The sequence below is a fragment of the Chionomys nivalis genome, chromosome 21 (genome assembly GCF_950005125.1).
Source record: "Chionomys nivalis chromosome 21, mChiNiv1.1, whole genome shotgun sequence".
NCBI lineage: Eukaryota > Metazoa > Chordata > Mammalia > Rodentia > Cricetidae > Chionomys > Chionomys nivalis.
Window position 1 is genome coordinate 8,094,331 of NC_080106.1, and position 19,786 is coordinate 8,114,116.

The following is a 19,786-nucleotide window of genomic DNA, read 5'->3' on the forward strand; positions in this document are numbered from 1 at the left end:
CTTCAGGTTCTTGGTCTCACTTATCTTCAAAGGAAACTGGGAAATGTATTGTTGATTTGTATCAGGGTTTTGTTTCCCACCTGGCATGCTGGGGTAGCTGTTTCTCAGACTCTGTCTTCAGACATGGACAGATCATGAGCATATGCCCTGACAGTGCTGGGAAGCACACTCACAAGAGACTCTTGTTTAGTATTGTGTGTGAGTCAGGGTTGCTCTTTAGGAGGTGCTGTGTGGTGAGAACCCTTTGTATCACAGGTGGGATCGTTTCTGAACCCCCCCCAAAAAAAAAACAACAAAGAGGGGGGAGAGGGAGAGAGAAAGCTCTGGGAAGTAAACGAGTGTAAACGAGTGAAAAGCTTCCGAGCCCAGTACTAAAATGTGCTCTTTAAAAGCTGCAGCTAGTAGATAGGACTGCTGCTGTCCTCTGTAAAGCTGTTTTCTAGGCTCTGGAGAGAATGGGTGAGCTGATCATAAGACAGAAAGGGGCATGAAGTCTACAAAGTCTACAGAGAGCTCTCAGAGCAGCTGGGTGGGAGCGGTGCACGCCTTTAGTCCCAGCATTCGGGAGGCAGAGACAGGCGGGTCTCTGTGAGGTTGAGGCCAGTTTGGTCTACAGAACGAGAGAGAAAGAGGGAGAGAGAGAGAAGAAAGAAAGAAAGAAAAAAATAAATGGTTTTAAGATTTGGACAGAGTCCTAAGAAAGGGGCATGTCTTGGTCGTTAGCATGTGTGGAGAGGTGTGCCAGCAGCGTCATAGCTGAGGCGCGGTGTTAAGGCATTATGGAAGAGCTCTTGGTGTGGGGTTTGACTTGTGATACTGCACAGCTTTGTTTGTGATGTTTCAGGATCCAAGATGAATGGTGTGAGTGTCTGCGCTAGGAATCTGCATCGCCAGGGCTGTAGTGTCCACAGGGGACACTGCGCAAGAGGGGCACAGAGAGGGACAGTGACTCAGACTCTTCCTCCAAACAGGTGTATACTGTGGAAGCCAGTTATATGCAACTCTATAAAATGCAAACTACTCCATGGTGAGGGAGCATGTCAGAAAGCTTTTATGTAAACGGTGAAAGTCTGCTGAGGGCTTAACTGTCCTGATTAAGAGATGGTTTCACAGGTGGCACAACATCCAGTCACACTTGTGTGTGACTCACCATCAACTATAAACATTTTTTTTTCTTACTTGTTCTTGATAGGGTCTAAAGTTTTGCTGTGTACCCCAGGCTGACTTAGAGTGTGCTTCAGCTGCCCAAGTGTGACTTACCATACTTGGTATCAAAATCTTAAAATGTTGTTTGAGAATCAATGTACTCCACAGACTAGTGGAGTAGAATAGAAGATAGTGAGAATAGTAAGTCAGATCAGTAGCTGCTTCACTGTGCCTTGAACACTGGACAGCTTATAGTGAGTGGGGTGTGTCCACATTTGAAGTGTCTGTTGGGCTCTGTGTGCTTAGGGAGAAGCCCAGAGCTTCCTGCCCAGTAGTCGTCTTTTGTGATTCTCTAGAATTCTGATGGCTCCCACTGTTTTGTGGTTAGGATTTCTGTTGCTGTGATAACCCTGACCAAAGGAACTTTGGGAGGAAAAGGTTTATTTCAGCTTATACTCTGAGGGAAGTCAGGACAGGAACTCAAGACAGGTTCTTAGAGGCCAGAACTGAAGCAGAGGCCATGGAAGAATGTTGCTTTACTGGCTGCTCCCCATGGGTTGGTTACTCAGCCTACCTTCTTAGACAACCCAGGACTATCTACCCAGGGTGACACTGCCCACAGTGGGCTGGACCCTCCCACGTAGATCATCAACCAAGATAGTGGCTACAGACTTGCCAAAGGCCAGTCTGCTGGAGCCACTACCTCAGTTGGGGTTGCCCTTCCCCAAATTACCCCAGCTCGTGTTGAGTTGACAAAGGTCTAAGGAGTTGCTCAGGAAGCGTCTGCTATAGACAGGTGTGAAGCTCCGTGTTCTTTTTCACAGAGTTAGTTTTAGTTTTGCTGCAGCTGTACTTGCTGGTTCCGAGGAGGCCCAGCCAGAGTCTCAGGAAGCAGATGGAGGAGTGGATCTGAAGAAAGTGATGACTGAGTCTCTCAGAAGTGTGAATTGCTCCCTACACCTGCCGGTGTGCAGGAGAAACAGTGGAGGGGTGCCATTTCTGAAGCACAGTCACTGAGAGTGTGACTTGAGTTATAAGACATTACTAGTATAGTACACCCCTCCAAAGCCTGTTGTGTCTTGTCCTTAAAAGTTTGCTTTCGCCGGGCGGTGGTGGCACACGCCTTTAATCCCAGCACTCGGGAGGCAGAGGCAGGCGGATCTCTGTGAGTTCGAGGCCAGCCTGGTCTAGAAGAGCTAGTTCCAGGACAGGAACCAAAAGCCACGGAGAAACCCTGTCTCGAAAAATCAAAAAAAAAAAAAAAAGTTTGCTTTCATTTGAGAGCATTCTTTACTGACACAAACCAGCCAATACTGAGCCTGATGCTTTTCTGTCTCACTCAGGTCTGTTCTCTCAGAGTTGTGGTTTTTGTTTTGTTTTGTTTGTTTTTAAGTCACGATCTCATTGTGTAGCCTAGGCTGGCCCAGAATTCTTCATTCTGTCTCAGCCTGGGGTTATAGGAATTGTCAAGAGTTTTGGAGTTAGGGTATGAACCACTGTCCTTACTGAGTCATCAATTTTTTATTTATTTATTTTTTTTTGGTTTTTCGAGACAGGGTTTCTCTGTGGTTTTGGAGCCTGTCCTGGAACTAGCTCTTGTAGACCAGGCTGGTCTTGAACTCACAGAGATCCGCCTACCTCTGCCTCCCAAGTGCTGAGATTAAAGGCGTGCGCCACCACCGCCCGGCTCTGAGTCATCTATTTTTAAGAGTGGCAGGGTATTAAGAACTAGCTGGGCAATGCCATTTTGATGCTTCCTGTTGGAGATGCCTCATCTATTCCCACCCCCGCCCACACACATCCTCTGGTGGTTGGATTGGTCATTGTTTCTTGTTTTCATTTTGTGCTTTTTTTGGGTTTTTGTTTGTTTTTGTTTTTGTTTTTTCAAGACAGGGTTTCTCTATAGCTTTGGAGCCTGTCCTGGAACTCGCTCTTATAGACCCGGCTGGCCTTGAATTCACAGAGATCCACCTGCCTCTGCCTCTGGAGTGCTGGGATTAAAGGCATGGACCACCATCGCCCAGCTTTTTTTTTTTAAAGATAGGGTCTCTCTATGTAGTCCTGACTGTCCTAGAACTCTGTGTAGACCAGGCTGACCTTGAACTCACAGAGACCCTCTCAGCCTCTGCCTACTTAGTGCTGGAATTTATGGAGTATGCCATCGTACCTATCTGGGACTGGAGAGATGGCTCAGAGGTTAAGAGAACTGCCTGAGCCGGGCGATGGTGGCGCACGCCTTTAATCCCAGCACTCGGGAGGCAGAGGCAGGCGGATCTCTGTGAGTTCGAGACCAGCCTGGTCTACAAGAGCTAGTTCCAGGACAGGCTCCAAAACCACAGAGAAACCCTGTCTCGAAAAACAAAAAAAAAAAAAACAAAACAAACAAAGAGAACTGCCTGTTTTTCAAAAGGTCCTGAGTTCAATTCCCAGCAACCACGTGGTGCCCTCTTTAGGAAGAGACTTGGTCAGTTGTCCTCATCAACTTAGACCATGAAACACATTATGGACAAGTTCAACAGAACCGCCATATACAGCTGCCCATGCGTGCTTCACCATTGCCAGGGCAGACATTTCATTCATTTTCTCCCATCATACCTGGCTGGGCCATGGCTTTCCTGAGGAATGTAGGAGAATGCTTACCTAGTTTCATTCCGGCTGGTTCTCTGGCAGCCTTGGTGTTACCTGCCTCATCCCTCTTATGGGATTCAATCTGCCCTGACATCATGCCCCTGTTTGGCTTTTCTGTTTTCTAGTTTGAATGTTTGGCTTTGGGTTTTCCTCCAGATCCTTCCCTGGGGCCTGTGCTGCCTGCTGTGCCAGACCATTGCTTGCCACCATTGCCTCAGCCAAGCTCTTCTTTCTGTTCTTGGCATCAAATCCCCTGAGAATGTGGATTGCAGGCCTTCATCCTCCATGCTGTTTTTTTTTTTTTTTTTTCCTTAAGATGGTTGGGAATGGCCTGGAGAAATGGCTCAGCCATTAAAGGCTAGGCTCACAACCAAAAATATAAGAGTTTGGTTCCCAGCACCCACAGCTGTCCCTCCAGGTATAAAAAAAAGAAAGAAAGAAAGAAAGAAAGAAAGTTAGTTGGGAGTTTGGTAAGTGTAGGTGTTCTTACAAGGTATCTTGTAGGCTGGGTGGGGCCATCTACCCAGCACCTGGCTAGTTCAGAATAAAGCACATACCATTTTGGTGGCTCTAGACAGATGTGCTACATGTGGATAGGAAATAAGGCTGCATGTGGAACTGGCCTTATCCTGTGTGTTGCTCATTTTGCTCATTTCTTGTGTGACGAAAGATTTAAGTCAGCCTCAGTGTAGCTCTGCAGCTCTTAAAGGAAGTAATTGGTGCTGTGTGCCTCAACTTTTCCTTCAGTGCTTGCCCCTGGAGGTGGATGGCAGATGCCAGCTCTGATGGGGTGCGTTCCATTGCCGTGCTTTTGTGGTGGCCTGTCTTCCTCCAGCGCCGAGTTGAGTGGCTGGAGAGTGAGCGTGAGGCCAGTACAGGCCTGGACCTGGCCAAAAGTAGGCACCTTTGGAAGTGAAGCAGATCCCTGGGACCAGGCTGTGAATCCTCTGCCCTGTGTTCTTGCCTGTGATGAGGACCCCAGAAACACACAGTGGGCAAAATGGTGCCATGGCAGGGGTTAGACTACTACTTTCAGCATGACTGTCCTACTGCCCTTGTTTTGCTGTGGACTTTGTGCTTTCCTTGGGTCAGATTGGGAGAAAAGACTCCTGTTAGAAACAGTTTGCCAGCTCTGGGGAACTCAAGTTTTCACCTCAGTCTGGGATGTCAGGGTTGATAGGGCACAAACTTAGGAACCCCAACTTTGTAGGATTGTTGGAAGCCAAGAAGCACTGAGGCATTTTTCTACCACGTGCACACAAATTGGGGTGGAAGCCACACTCCTAGCAGCAGGTAGCTCAGTGACTGTAGTTGCCGTACCTGTGAAGTCATGGCGCCTTCTCTCCATTTGCTGTGACTTTGTTAGTGCTATCACAGAGTGCTGAAGCACACAGATCCATGTGGATCCCACAGATGAGAGGAACGTGACTGAACCCTCCCAGGTCAAGGGTGTCTCAGCTGTGCAGAGAAGGGATTGGGGCTTGGCATCTTGAGCTCTTGCCTCTATACCAGGGTAAATGTGATGTGCCCTTTTTGGGCAATGACTTGGACTTTAGACAAAATTGGTGTTTTGTATCTCCCAGTTGGCCTACTCCTCATGTCACCTGCCCTTGCCTTTCTAAGTGGGCTCATGTTATCTTTTGCACAGACACTCCCCCCCCCAAATCCCACACATATCTACCTGCAGAAGTAGCTGCGTTCAGACTGCATGGCAGTGTTGTAAGGAACAGCTTGTAGGAATGACAGGAGAGCTCAGCCAGTGCCGGGAGCTTTATGATGTCAGAAAATCATACAGGGGCCCCAGTGCTATGAGTTAAAACAAGTGCCAAGCCCGAAGGCATGTGCAGTTTCTGACTCTTCTGGCCTGATGAAGCCCTCCTGTGGAGGACCTCTCCTGTTCCACGTTTGTCGTCTGCCTGAGGGCCCAAGCCAGGCCTGGGCTCAAATGTTGATATAGCCACAGCACCTGTGTGGTACAGACACCTGCTTCCAGGTGAAGAGGCAGATTGCTGGTGCCTTGATGCTATGTCCAGCATGCTGGTGGAACATGCTGGTGCACAGGGGTACTTAGGTGGCAGGCGATGCCACTCCCCCATGCTCTAGTGATTTGGTAGTATGTGAATGGACTTGGGTTTTGTGACTGTTGTCTTCACCACAAGTCAAGAGTGTGAGTGTCCCATTCAGGCAGTAGTTACTAGCTGTGAGCACTGGACAGTTGGAAGCTTGTTTTTTGTTTTGTTTTGTTTTGGTTTTTTAGTTTTTTTGCTTTGTTTTGTTTGAAGATGGGGTTTCTCTGTGTAACAGCCCTGGCTGCCCTGGAACTTGCTCTGTAGACCAGGCTGGTCTTGAACTCACAGAGATCAGTTTGCCCTGCCTCCCAAGTGCTATGCCACTACTGCCCAGTTGTGGTATCTGCTTTTTAAGGCTTATTTATTTGTTTTTAAGGTCCTGTGGTCTGATTCTTCAATAACATCAGTAACCAAGTCTTCCTCAGAAGTAACTGAGTTTATTTCAAAGGTAAGGTGACCAGGGGCTCTTTAAAAGTTGTCTTTCACCTAGTCAGACTGTCAGCAGAGAGGGTCTGAGATCACATGCACGAGCCACCCCACCTCTTGAGAACACTGACAGTAGTCTCCCTGGCCCTATATTCTCATGTCTATGAAATTTTTATTGAATGTTAGATGTTATGTTTAGAAGGCTGTAGAATCTGAGAAAACAGTAATTATGCCTGTAGTAGGTACTCCCCTGCCAGGCCAGGAGTGAGGTCCTTGAGTCAGTGTACACAAGATGGCTGGCTCTGGGTGTGATCATAACATCTTCGATGGGCTGCTGCTTCCTGGGTCTTGAATGCCAGAGCCTTGCTTACCCCCAATACACCGGTGGGACTCTTCCTGTTTGTGTCCTCTCTCAAGAATGGGCTGCCAGTGCCCATTACCCCATGAGAGGAGGAGTCCCTGCTCTCCTGTCCTAGCCATTGTCCTAAACACAGGGGCTGTTGTGCTGGGGTACTGGAGGCTAGACTTTGTCAGAACTGCTACTCTTTGCTTTTTTTGCAGGCTTGGTCCATTTGGATTCTAGTCAGGAACTGGCCCTGCGGCTCAAACTATATTAAACTCAGGAATAGTTATGATGAGTGGGGCTTTACCTACCTGTAGTATCTTACATGTGTACAGAACCCAAGCAGCTAGAAAGGTCCAAACTGTCTTACCACAGATGTTCCAGAGACCCCTTGCCAAGCTTCTTGTAGCAAGGCAGAGTGCTGGTGTGCTGTGGAGACAGACCTTCTGCCTTGTCTTTTCTTTCAGTTATCCCAGCTCTACCCTGAAGAGAACTTAGACAAGCTCATTCCTTGCTTGGCTGGCCCAGATTCCTTCTATATGGAGCGTAACCATGTGGATTTGGAAGCAGGTCTGAGGTAAGTAAGGTTCTTGGCCAGGTGGCTGTGGCTACTCTGGTGTGGGTGTTTCCTTTATCTCCAGGGCTACCTGTTGTAAAGATTTGAAGGACATGGATACCCTTAGGATGAGTTAACGATGAGGTGAAGGAACCAGAAGTTTGTGCTGTATGGGGTTTGCTGTCCTTGTGAGATGATGTGAGCTATCAGCTGTATTGTCTGGTTAACAGCGGAGGCTATGACCAGGCTGTGGTGGTGCATGCCTTTAATCCCAGCGCTCTGGAGGCAGAGGCAGGTGGATCTCTGTGAGTTCAAGGTCAGCCTGGTCTATAGAGTGAGTTCCAGACAGCCAAGGCTACACAGAGAAACCCTGTCTCAGGGAAGAAGCATCTGAAGCTTATCAGAATGAAAATAGGTCCTGAATCAGCCATACCCCCACACATGGGACATACAGTGCTGAGGCTCACCAGTTCTGTCCTGTTGTTTTGTTTTGAGACTGAAAATGACATTGAATTTGTAATCCTCCTGCTTCTTAAGAGCTGGGGTAAAAGGTCTAGTGAGGAATAGAACCAAGGGATTCGTGTGTAAACACTCTACTACCCGAGGCACAGCTATGGCCTCTTGCTGGTTCTCTAGTGTGTCCTCTCAGGGCCCTTGGGACCAGTGTCTTCACATTGTGACTTAGTTCCAGCAGGCTCAGGAGCGCTAGGGTTCCAGTGCTCATGTCACAGACTCTTGTAGAGGTTGATTTGTTCACTGTGAGAGACGAGAGAAGGGACTTGAGGGGAGCTATACAAATTAAAGCAAGGAGAGTATCAGGCTATGGGACTAGTTTGTTTGTTTTTTTCTCTAATGTCTTATTCTCTTGGGTGAAATTTTCAGATTTTTCCCACTGTTAAGTTTGCATGCATGCATGGTTGTGGGGGGAGATTTCAGTGCTGACAAACTACCCTGTTACTTCCCAGGTATTTGGCTTCCATACCTTCGCACACACTGAAACATGACCACGTTAGGAAGTTCTTCAGCACTTCATCTCCCCCCCAACAGCTCCAAAGTCCAAGTAAGTTTGTGAAATGGTTAAAAAAAAATTAAGTTAAGCCGGGCGGTGGTGGTGCACGCCTTTAATCCCAGTACTGGGGAGGCAGAGATAGGCGGATCTTTGTGAGTTCAAGGCCAGCCTGGTCTACAAGAGCTAGTTCCAGGACAGGCTCCGTAGCTACAGCGAAACCCTATCTCGGAAAAAAAAAAATTTAAGTTAGATTATTGTTTGTAAATTTCTTTTTTTTTTTTTTTTTTTTTTTTGGGTTTTTCGAGACAGGGTTTCTCTGTGGTTTTGGAGCCTGTCCTGGAACTAGCTCTTGTAGACCAGGCTGGTCTCGAACTCACAGAGATCCGCCTGCCTCTGCCTCCCGAGTGCTGGGATTAAAGGCGTGCGCCACCGTGTTTGTAAATTTCTATGATAACGTTTTTTTTCTACTTTGTAGGTCCTGGCAACCCCTCCCTTCCTAAAGTAGGTGCCATGATGGGCGTGTCTGGAAGGTGAGTGGTCCTCTCTAGCCATCCTGGTCAGCACTGCCTCCTGTGCGTGTATAAGCAGCTGCTGTCAGAGCTGTCTGCTTGCCCTACGTCTTGGATAATGCCAGGAGAGGAATTGGGTAGAGAGAATCCAGTTTTGGCTTCCTAGTTTCATGATTTTTTCACAGTGCTGAGTAACTTGTTTTAATCATGATCTATTGGTATCATCTCGTTCCTTAGAAGTGACAGATACCAGGTAGCTCAGCTGAATCTCTGGTGCACGTGGACACACATAGCATGGACACACACAGGAGTATCCCTGTGGGCATTGCACTGTGAGGAGGGAAGTCGTGATGGGGGTGGGAGTAGACAGGACACTGATTAGCCCCAAGTATGCCGTGAGCTGAACCCCAGATGCCATAAGGGAATAGGTGCCAGAATGGGATCCCTCTAACTAATCTTCTGGTGCCAGGTGGCAGTCTGTAGAGCAGCGCTTATACTCCACTGTCCCCTTTGTTGCAGGCCGGTGTGTGGAGTGGCTGGGATCCCATCCTCGCAGAGCAGCACCCAGCACCACCTGCAGCACTCGGCCAGTGTATCTGCTTCCCTGCCCCACTGCTCCCACACAGGGGGTGCAGGCTCAGCGCTGGCTTACCGGACCCAAGTGGACAACTCACCTACCATCCTGATGCCCTCTAGTCTGCAGGCTCCTCAGCCCCAGGAGCAAAATGGGATTTTAGACTGGCTTAGGAAGCTACGTTTGCACAAGTATTATCCCGTCTTTAAACAGCTCACCATGGAAAAGGTATGTTGACTACTCAGATACTCAGAGGGCCTCTGGTAGGCTGTGCCCTGTCCTCATTACTAGAGGTGTCAAGAACTTGGGTGATGATCATATAGCTTGGTGTTAGAGGGCACCAGGATTTAACTACCAGGCTGCCTGAAGCCAAAAAGTAGGATTTGTCATAAGCAAATAGTTTTCCTGGATGTTTCAGGTCTTGACAAACCAGGGACTCTGTGACTTGAATTGGCTCCATCCCTCAAGCTGCTGTAGGCCAGTGCTCATTCAGATACCATTTGTTCTTTGAAGCAGCTTCAGTGTAACTCATGCTGTGTGGCCAGCTTATAGAGTCATTGCCTTGGACTCGAGCAAGTGGGGGCTCAGACAACCAAGGCTGCATTTAATAGTCAGACAGGGAGAACAAAAAACAATACTGGGTGGTGGTGGCACGCGCCTTTCCCAGCAATTGGGAGGCAGAGGCAGGCGGATCTCTGTCAGCTCGAGGTCAGCCTGGTGTATAAGAGCTAGTTCCAGGACAGGCTCTAAAGCTACAGATAAATCCTGTCTCGAAAACAAAACAAAACAAAAACAGAAAAACAAAACAGACCTGGAGTCATGGAAGAGACCTGCTCAGAGAACAAGTTTTCGTGGGCAGTTTTGACTAGGGATGCCTTTTGACATTTTCTAAGTCTCAGTGCCTCTGGCTAAGCCAAATGATGATACCTGCAGAAGGTGTTTGAAATCTGAACTCCCCCTGCTGGGCAAGACTGCTCTGTAACAGCTCCACACATCTCAAACTCCACTGTTAACCTAGAGATGGAGCTTTGGAGACGGGCACACGCAGCACTTGTGCTTGCCATGCTGCTGCTCACAGCTCTTGAATCTTTTTTTTTTTTTAAAGTATTTGTTTATTTATTTATTATGTATACAATATTCTGTCTGTGTGTATGCCTGCAGGCCAGAAGAGGGCACCAGACCTCATTACAGATGGTTGTGAGCCACCATGTGGTTGCTGGGAATTGAACTCAGGACCTTTGGAAGAGCAGGCAATGTTCTTAACCACTGAGCCATCTCTCCAGCCCCACAGCTCTTGAATCTTAAGGACAAGAGATTTTCTAACATTGATCATAATCAGTTTGAATTTTCTATCAGAATTATGATGAGATGACTGAATCCCACAGCTGGCTGTGTTGCAGTATGCCAGTTGTCCTGGGGTGTCAGGCTTGTGGGTTCCTAGTTACCATTTCATCTGGATAGTGCCTTCTTTTAGATTACTTGGGTCCTCAGCAAGCTTCTGAAGGTGACTTTCCAAAAAGAACGGTCTTACGACAACCATTCTCTGCTTCTGTGTGCAGAGATTGCTGCGCACCAATGAAACCTTCCCCAGAGGACAAGGACAGCCTTCAATTGTAAATGAGGAGTGGCCAAAACTATCCAAGGTGTACATCCCTTGGTAATGACTGGGATGCAGGGACCAGAGGGCTGCGGGGTACCTGTCAGCTGCACTTGTGGTGAGGTGCAGAGGAGAGACCACAACTCCTTAGAGCTTGGGAAATTGTGTTCATGTCTCTAGTCATCTGTTTACTAGCCCTTGATCTGTTGTCCTGCACTCAGAGCCCCCATGATCCTCTCAGTAACTGTCTTTTGTTTCCCCTATGCAAGTTTCTGAGCCTTACTGAAGAAGATCTGAATAAATTTGAGTCCCTCACCATGGGAGCAAAGAAAAAGCTCAAGACTCAGTTGGAGCTGGAAAAGTAAGCGTGAAATTATTTGATGTCTGCTGAATGTTGGTGACACACATCTTTAATCCCAACACTTGGAGGCAGAGGACAGCGAATCTCTATGAGTTTGTGACCAACCTGGTCTACAGAGCTAGTTCCAGAACAGCAAGGACTACACAGAGAAACCTTGTCTTGAAAATACAAAAATAAATAAATAAAAGAGAAAGAAAGAAAGAAAGAAAGAAAGAAAGAAAGAAAGAAAGAAAGAAAGAAATCACTTAATGTTTGCTTTTCTGGGTGTGGCCACACTGCAATCCTAACTCTGAGACTGAGGCAGGAAGATAGGGATTTGGGTTTGAGGTAGTCTAGACTACACAGTGAGACTTTGTCTCAAAACACCAAATCAACAGAGAATAAGTTGTGTTCATCTTAGTTTCTCATGTGCTAAGCAGTGTTAGAACCTGCAGGTTTTAAATGTCAGGATCTGGGTTACTTTATTTCTTACCCCGTCCTCTGGGGATGCCCAGCATCGTAGGTGGAGCTTTAGCTTCTGTGGACCTGCCTGGGAGGTGCATTGGAAACTGGAGTGTTTTGGGAGAGGAGCTGTCTGACTATGCTTGTTATTCACAGGGAGAAGTCAGAGAGACGGTGCCTCAATTCCTCAGCCCCATCCTTGGTCACCAGCAGTGGAGTGGCCCGAGTCACCCCCACCAGCCACGTGGGGCCTGTGCAGCCTGGGCGTAGCAGCCATGCTGCAGGTGTGTGAGGGCCTGTGGTTCAGATATGTGGCATGTGTACAGGTGTGGTATGGTATTCTTCTGGATCAGAATTAGACTTCAGATCACCCTTGTTTCTCATTTACAGGTTTTAAATGTTTTACACTTAGCTTTCTTTATCCTGACTCTACAGGAAAGTGATTCCCCCCCAACACACACACACACACACACACACACACGGTTACTCTGTAGCTTTGCCTGTCCTACAACTAGCTCTTGTAGACCAGGCTGGCCTTGAACTCCCAGAGATCTGCCCTGCTTCTGCCTCCCACCGCTGGGCTCAGGAAAGTGATTATATAGATGGCCTTAGGTGCCAGACACTAGGGCCCAGCCTCAGGTTATTTAGACACTAGGGCCCAGCCTCAGGTTATTTAGACACTAGGGTCCAGCCTCAGGTTATTTAGGCAGCAGTGTTAGACCCTGAACTCTTATGCTGTGAGGGGGAAGCACGATACAAGCCAGAGAGGTAAAAAAGGCCCTTGCCACGCAGGTGCCTGTCATGAACTGTTGCCTGGTACCCTTTCCCAGATCACTATTGTCATTCCTGTCTTCCCATTGGAGACTTGAGAGACTTAGGGACTTGGGTTTTGCCAGACAGTGTGGCATACACCTTTAGTCCCAGCATGTAAGAGGCAGAGGCAGGCGAATCTCTGTGAGTTTGAGGCCAGCCTGGTCTACAGAGAGAGTTCCAGGACAGGCTCCAAAGAAATAAAAACAAACCAAAAGTGGATTTGGGTTTTCAACCTCTGTTGTCCTCCTCTTCCCCTACTCCCTGTCTGTGGAAGAGGCTGGGGACATATGAGTCAGTGGCTGTGTTGTCCTGCAGGAAGCACTGAGCATTGCTTTTTTCATCAGCAAGATGTAATGGATGCAAAAGCCATGGCAGATTGGTAAGAGACAAACGTCCGTCTTGGACAGTTCAGTCGCCGTAGGGAGCCTTTATGACAGATAGTGTTCATGGCTTCATGGCTTTTCTGTACTCCGAGGACTGGACAGGGCGTCCCACAGTGACTGGACATTGACCTTGCAGTGCACTAGCCTGGGTCAGAAGTGCCCCTTCCTTTGATCTAACAGTATGGCCTTGAGTAGTTGGTGTAGTGTTCAGGATTCTTGGATCTTAATCTGTCCATGATTGGGGACCATGTTTCCTGGTGTTACTGCCGGGTTCTCTTGCCTCTGGGTGAGTGCCACAGAGCTATTGACCTCTACCTGCCTTCTCCACAGAGCTGCGGGTGGAGGTGGAGCCACCGGCTCACCAGCTGCCCCGGGAAGGCAGCTCCTCCGAGTATTCCAGCTCCTCCTCTAGCCCCATGGGTGTGCAGGTGCGAGAGGAGAGTTCAGACAGCGCTGAGGAGAGCGATAGACGTAAGACACCTGTGCAGTGGCCTGTTTGCTGCCCCGCCTTCTGAGCTGCTGGGTGCACACTGTGCTAACAGTTCTCTCTGTCCTCAGGTGTGGACATACATGTTGAGGGCACTGATAAGGAGAAGCCTGTGATGCTGCTGACTCACTTCCCATCCAGCTCTGCCAGACCCACAGCCCAGGTTCTGCCTGTGCAGAATGAGGCTGGCTCCAGCCCTGCAGGTCACCATCCCCTGCCCCCACAGCTGATGCCTGCAGCTTCACACCTGGCACCTGTCCGCATGCTGAACTCGGTGCACAAGTCGGACAGAGGCAGCACAGACGTGAAACTCCTCTCGTCCTCTGTTCACTCGCTTCTGTCCCTGGAGGAAAGGAACAAGGGGCCTGGCCCTAGAAGTGGCACAAAAGTGGACAAGAGCTTTGGCGGAGCTGTGATGGACACACTTCCCTCAGCGGCACCCCATCCGCCAGTACAGGTCCTCTCGGGCCTTGTAGAGAACAATTCTGTGTCGCCCACAGTCTCCTTTGGTCCCCGGGCCAAAGTTGTGCATGCAGCCACACTGGACAGGGTGCTGAAGACGGCACAGCAGCCAGCCCTGACTGTAGAGACCAGCTCGGCCACCACAGGGACACCAAGCACCGTCTTGCATGTGGCCCGGCCGCCCATCAAGCTGCTGCTGTCCTCCTCCGTCCCTGCTGATGCTGCCATCTCTGGGCAGACTTCTTGCCCCAACAACGGACAGATCAGCGTGCCCCCTGCAATAATCAATCCCCGGACTGCTCTGTATACAGCCAACACCAAAGTTGCCTTCTCTGCAGTGAGCAGTGTGCCTGTGGGCCCACTGCAGGGCAGCTTCTGCGCCAACAGCAACACTGCCTCCCCCAGCAGCCACCCCTCTACGTCTTTTGCAAGCATGGCCACTCTGCCCAGTTGCCCCGCCCCCAGCTCCAGCCCTGCTCTCTCCTCTGTCCCTGAAAGCAGCTTTTACAGTGGTGGTGCTGGCAGCAGCTCCCCAGGAAACATTCCTGCCTCAAGTCAGAACCACCACCACCACCACCACCATCAGCAGCCCCCCGCACCCCCACAGCCTGCGCCGCCCCCACCTGGCTGCATTGTGTGCACATCCTGTGGTTGCAGTGGCAGCTGTGGCTCCAGTGGCCTGACTGTCAGCTATGCCAACTACTTCCAGCACCCATTCTCTGGGCCATCCATGTTTACCTTCCCTTTCCTACCCTTCAGTCCCATGTGCAGCAACGGCTATGTCAGTACCCAGCAGTATGGTGGTGGTTCTGCCTTCCCTGTTGTACATGCACCCTACAGCGGCAGTGTGACTCCAGACCCTGTCCTAGGTGGGCAGTCCACTTTTGCGGTGCCACCCATGCAGAACTTCATGGCTGGTACAGCAGGGGTGTACCAAACCCAAGGCTTAGTGGGCAGCACCAATGGCTCCAGTCACAAAAAGAGTGGTAATCTGTCCTGTTACAACTGTGGGGCTACTGGCCACCGTGCTCAGGATTGTAAGCAACCGTCCATGGACTTCAACCGGCAAGGTAATCACTGGGAGGTGCTGTGTCTTCCTTGCTGTGCTGTCGTGGCTCCTGGGAGAGGTACCCATGGCTGCTTGGCTTTTTGAAAACATTGTAAACTTGTTTTTAAAGCCAACTTATTTAAAGAGACCTGAGTTCGGTTCATGTTAGGCCATTCAACTAATTCAGCTGTAATTTCAATTCTAGGGAATCCAGAGCCCTCTCCTGGCCTCTGTAGGCACCTGAACATATGAACACACACAGACACACAGACATACACACATACACACCTTAAAAACAAAAATTATGGCCTCAGATCCTTGTTATCTAAATAAAATGAGCTGGATGGAACTTTCAGGGCTGTGAGCTGCCAGTGATTGCTGCCACCTCCTGGAAGATATGTGGAAATTAAGGGTGGGGCAGTTAGTTAAGGTTTCCCAGCCAGCACAGCCACCTCTGCTGCTCTTGGGCTCAGGGTTCAGGGCGGGTGTGTGGTGTGCCTTGTGTCCTGCTGACTGGCTGCTTCTTCCTTCCCCTTGTTTTTATCCCCTATAGTGCGTCTTAGTTATTCAAATTTCAATGTCTACTGTATTACAGCAGGCTTACTATTTTGTTGTTGTTTTATTTTCTGACTTTGAACTTGTGTTCCTCTTGTTGTGGACTCCAAAGTGCGGGAATTATTACCATTATTACCACACACCTGAATCACTAGGCTTACAATTGCTATATGTTTTGGAAAAAATACAGTAAAGTTAGGAAAGTTGGTCCCACTTTGCCCGTCTCTGGGTTCCCAGCACCTCTATCTCAGGTTGTGCAGTTTCCTATTGATCTTCACCATCTGGAGAGCTTTTAGAAGCCAAAATCTGTGACCTGAGAAATGCAGTGGTGGTACAGGTGGCTGCCTCCCTTCCCAGAGCTGACCTGTACCTTCTAAATCCAGGCCTTTCCTGACCACCTGTGTGTACTGCCAGCCTCTGATGCAAGGTCCATGTCCAGAGAAAGAGATCCAAGGCTGTGATGAGAGCTGTGATGCTCTCCCCAAAGAGTCTTGTAAAACCGTGTTAGCCAGCTAGCTATGTATGACAGTTGTCAGTCCTAAGCGGCAGCTCAGGGCAGGTGGGTGATGTGTGTACTTCTACAACTGACTCAGGCTTCACCCTCTTCTCTCTTTTTCTCTCTCTGTCTTTCTTTCTCTCCAGGAACTTTTAGGTTGAAATATGCCCCTCCAGCAGAAAGTCTGGACTCCACGGACTGATCCCTTTTTTTTTTTTTGGCAACAGAACATTTTATTAAGCCATGAAAAATCCCATAGAGAACTGAAGTCAAGTTGCTGTGGAGCCATGGAGACCTAAGGAAAATCCCATGGAGAACTGAAGTCGAGTTGCTGTGGAGCTTACTATTTTTAACCCAAAGGTGCTTTACTTTACTATACTGGATAGAGAATCTAGCATAGAAGTGCGTCAAACTCGATTTCATTGCCAAAATCCTAGTTTGGAGCTTGATATAAGGATTGCCTAGTGGACGTCTCCACAGCAGTGATGTGGCTACCACACAGTTGTTGCAGCATGGAGACTTGTCTCCTGAAGATCGCTGGTCCTTCTAGGCTCACACACAAATTCCAGGGCAGCTATGCACGACCTGAGTCAAGACTGCAGGTCGGAGTTCTCTCAAGTGGAGTTCCCCAGTCGGATCCAAGACCCCTATGGGTTAGGAAGTGCCAACTGGATTTTGCTGTTTCCTAGAGTGGGCGCCTCATGTCTGGCTTCTTAAGGATTGCACTACCTGACAAGGACCTCTTCATTCTGGGAGGCAGACTCTTCTGGGACCCGACAATGTAGGGGACTCCATCAGTGGGCATTGGAGTTGGCACCAGCAGGCTGCTCGGCCTAGTACACCCAAGGTCGCAGGGTGTCCTTCTGCAGACACTTGGAGCAGTTCCAGGTTTTTAATATTTTTTTCTGTAAACAAATTTACACAATATTAGTAGATAAGACATAGCTCACTCTTGACAACTTCGTTTCTAAGGGTCCAAGTCCCAGGGAATCCAGTCACCGAGGCTTGAGACCACCCCTCCCATTGGTGGCTTTGAGCCTGCTCTCTCCAAACAAGAACCAACTCCTGAGGACACGGGAATGACTCAACTTTGTGAGTTGACTATAACCGATGGTCCTCATTCTTCAGGAAGCTGGCAAGTTGTCGTGTCTCAAATGGTTTCCCAAGGACCCCAGCCCCAGAGCTCACTGCTGACGAATTCACACTTGAGACAAACATTCAACAGTAATATAGGCCTGTGATTTATGAACAAAAGACTGGAAACTGTCAGCTTCTTTTGTGTTAGGCTGTGTGTTGATAGTTAATTCCGTTAAAATCGCCTGGAAAACTTCAGTAGAGAGACGCAAGACTCCTCGAAACCACTCACCAGTTATAGTCCAGACCGGGGGGGGGGGGTACCTCACTCCTCAACGGGGTATGAACCTGTCTACCCACCACAACGGAGGCATGAGGGGCTTAGACATTCAAGGTTGAAGGGAATTTTATGCTCAAATAATGTTATTTAAAATGCTGAAGCCTTTGGTGTTAAAAAAAATTAATGGTAAGATCTTGCCAAGGATTTTCCAGCTTCATATTTATGGAGAAGAAAATCTCAGTCCTTAGACCATTCTTCAGATGGGACAATCACCCTCACGCAAAATTAGTGTAAATCACAAAATACCCTATAACTGGAGGCGCTGTGATGCAAGGCTTCATATTCTAAGATGGGCTTTCTCTCTGTGGAGACCCACACGGAAGGCTTGAGTGTTGTCGATTCTATGCAATGCAGGATTGATAGACCTCTGGTTCTGTCCATGGCACACAGTATCCCATCTGTTCTGAGGGGATGGTGATGAGGCATTAGGGGATGCTCTGTTGATCTCTCACTCAGTAACACTACAGATGTCAATACAAGAACTGACACACTTTGCCTTAAAGAGCACCAGACTGGGATCGGTCGCATTGTGTTAATAAGGAAGACTTAGAGTGTTCATTGATGTTTACGATTTTAATATTTCTGAAGGCCGTTACAGTGGCCTGGATATGTGCTGAAAGCCAAACTTTTAAATTTTTTGGTTTTTTTAAACAAAGAAATATTTTAAATAAATCCTATTTCAACACAGAAATTGTTGGAAACTGTCTCATAGCAAAAGAAAAAAATCATATTTAAGTTTTTTGTTTTGTGGTCAGTATAGGGATTGGAAGTGTCTTGTTACCCTTTCAGCTGTTAGCCTGAAAGACAGCAGTCTGCTGTGGCAACTCCCACGTGACTTGTGCCATTCAGCTGAGGTGAGCGAGCCCCAGCACCATCTCAGCTGTGCAGACGACAGCAGTCTATCTGGAAGCCGCCGGTTGTCTTTGGAAGAGCTTGTGTGGCATTTCTGTGAAGCCGGCAAGGATTACATCACGCAAAGGAACATGCACAACATGGAGGCATGGGCAGATGTTTGCAGATAGGGCTCACTCCCAGAGCTTGTAGAGGCCGTCAGCATGGCCAGCACTTAACTTCTTCACTGTTACACCCCGAACAGACCAGCCCTTTCCAGTCATTTTCCTAAAACTGCTGTGTCAGATGGCAGTGGTACCCAGGTAGGCATGGCCCTGGGGCTGCAGCGTCAGTTCTGATCCTGTGTTAACATCTCAGGGTAGGAAGTAGGATAAACATAGGAAGGAGGGCACAGTGTTGGGATAAAACAGCTATGTGACCTTTTTTGTTGTTTAAGCAAACTACTCAATTTTCTACCTTACTTTCTAGTTTTTATTTCATGCTTGGTAGTGACAATTGGAAAGTGTTTTAATGCTGAAAACTCCTAACTTCTGAAGAGCACTGAGGAATGGGAGCTAGCTCTTACAGTAAAGACAAAATACTTCTTGAACATATATATGGTTGAGTATTAGGAAACCAGCGGCACGCTCATCTCCCAAAGATGATAGCAGCCTGTTAATGCAGTAGTTAGCAGCTTCCGTGTGGAATTCCAGTTAGGCTTCCAGTCCTTTCTACAAGTCAGACTGGCTTGTACTACACGCACGTGCAGAGGCAGTCACAATGGCGGTACCTCTGCCTACATGTGTGCCATGACAGTCCCTTAAGGACAGCCCGATGGGAACTGGGTCTCACTCTCCTCACTCCGTCCCTGTCACTCTTTCTGCTTCCTGGCATTTGGTCTGATACACGCTAGTTTTACAGCCAGCTAGTGGGTGGCATTACTTGCTAAAGTCTTAAAAGGATGCAGGGACTCTGTCTGCTTAACCTCATCCCCAGTGGCAGACTTGGGGAACCTGAGCAGGGATAGCCGTCCTTTCCAAGGTGCCCAAGGTGCAGGTGACTTCCATAAAGCGAGTCAGGTGGCCTAAGAAACCATGGGGTCCAGAAACCGGGCTGCTGGCCTGTCCCAGTTTGACTAAATGCAGCACCTGTAGTCAACACTTGGCAATATTTCAGAAAAACCACATACTGTACTGGCAAGGCCACGTCCAGGCCGCTGTCCTACCACAAGGGGGCAGTGGCCCAGCCCTCAGCACAGGTCAGTTCTCACGCACACACAGAAGAGATGTTGGTACCAAGACTGAAACTATCACAGATTCTATTGGGCATATTTTCTTTTTAGGAATGAAGGACAATTCTCCCCATTTTTGAGCCATTCTTTTGTCAATTCTACAAAATTGCATGTAACTTTATAAATATTTTTAAAAGATATAGTTTTGTAAATATTTAATATTCTGCTAATTTGATTTTGAATTGTAAATGTCAAGTATTCTGTTTTTGGGGTTTTTATGTTTTATTATACTTTGTTAAAAAGGAAAAATGTACATTTTTAGACTGTTTTTATGAGTAAATTTAATGTACGGAAAATAAAAATTTTAAAAAACTCAAGTGTTTGATGTTCCCAGATCTTTGTCACAG

At 48.2% G+C, this 19,786-nt stretch overlaps 1 protein-coding gene across 1 annotated transcript in view; it reads left to right on the top strand.

Moving 5' to 3' along the window:
- Zcchc14 (zinc finger CCHC-type containing 14) overlaps positions 1-19,756 on the top strand; it is a 57,313-nt gene extending 37,557 nt beyond the window's left edge. Inside the window, exons 4-13 of the mRNA XM_057753537.1 lie at positions 6,220-6,291; positions 7,080-7,189; positions 8,134-8,228; positions 8,653-8,707; positions 9,206-9,488; positions 11,127-11,218; positions 11,816-11,943; positions 13,186-13,326; positions 13,414-14,874; positions 16,050-19,756. Of these exons, the coding sequence (XP_057609520.1) occupies positions 6,220-6,291; positions 7,080-7,189; positions 8,134-8,228; positions 8,653-8,707; positions 9,206-9,488; positions 11,127-11,218; positions 11,816-11,943; positions 13,186-13,326; positions 13,414-14,874; positions 16,050-16,105 (2,493 nt within the window). The 3' untranslated portion in view covers positions 16,106-19,756. The remainder of the gene's footprint in view (positions 1-6,219; positions 6,292-7,079; positions 7,190-8,133; positions 8,229-8,652; positions 8,708-9,205; positions 9,489-11,126; positions 11,219-11,815; positions 11,944-13,185; positions 13,327-13,413; positions 14,875-16,049) is intronic.
- Positions 19,757-19,786: the final 30 nt, after the last annotated feature.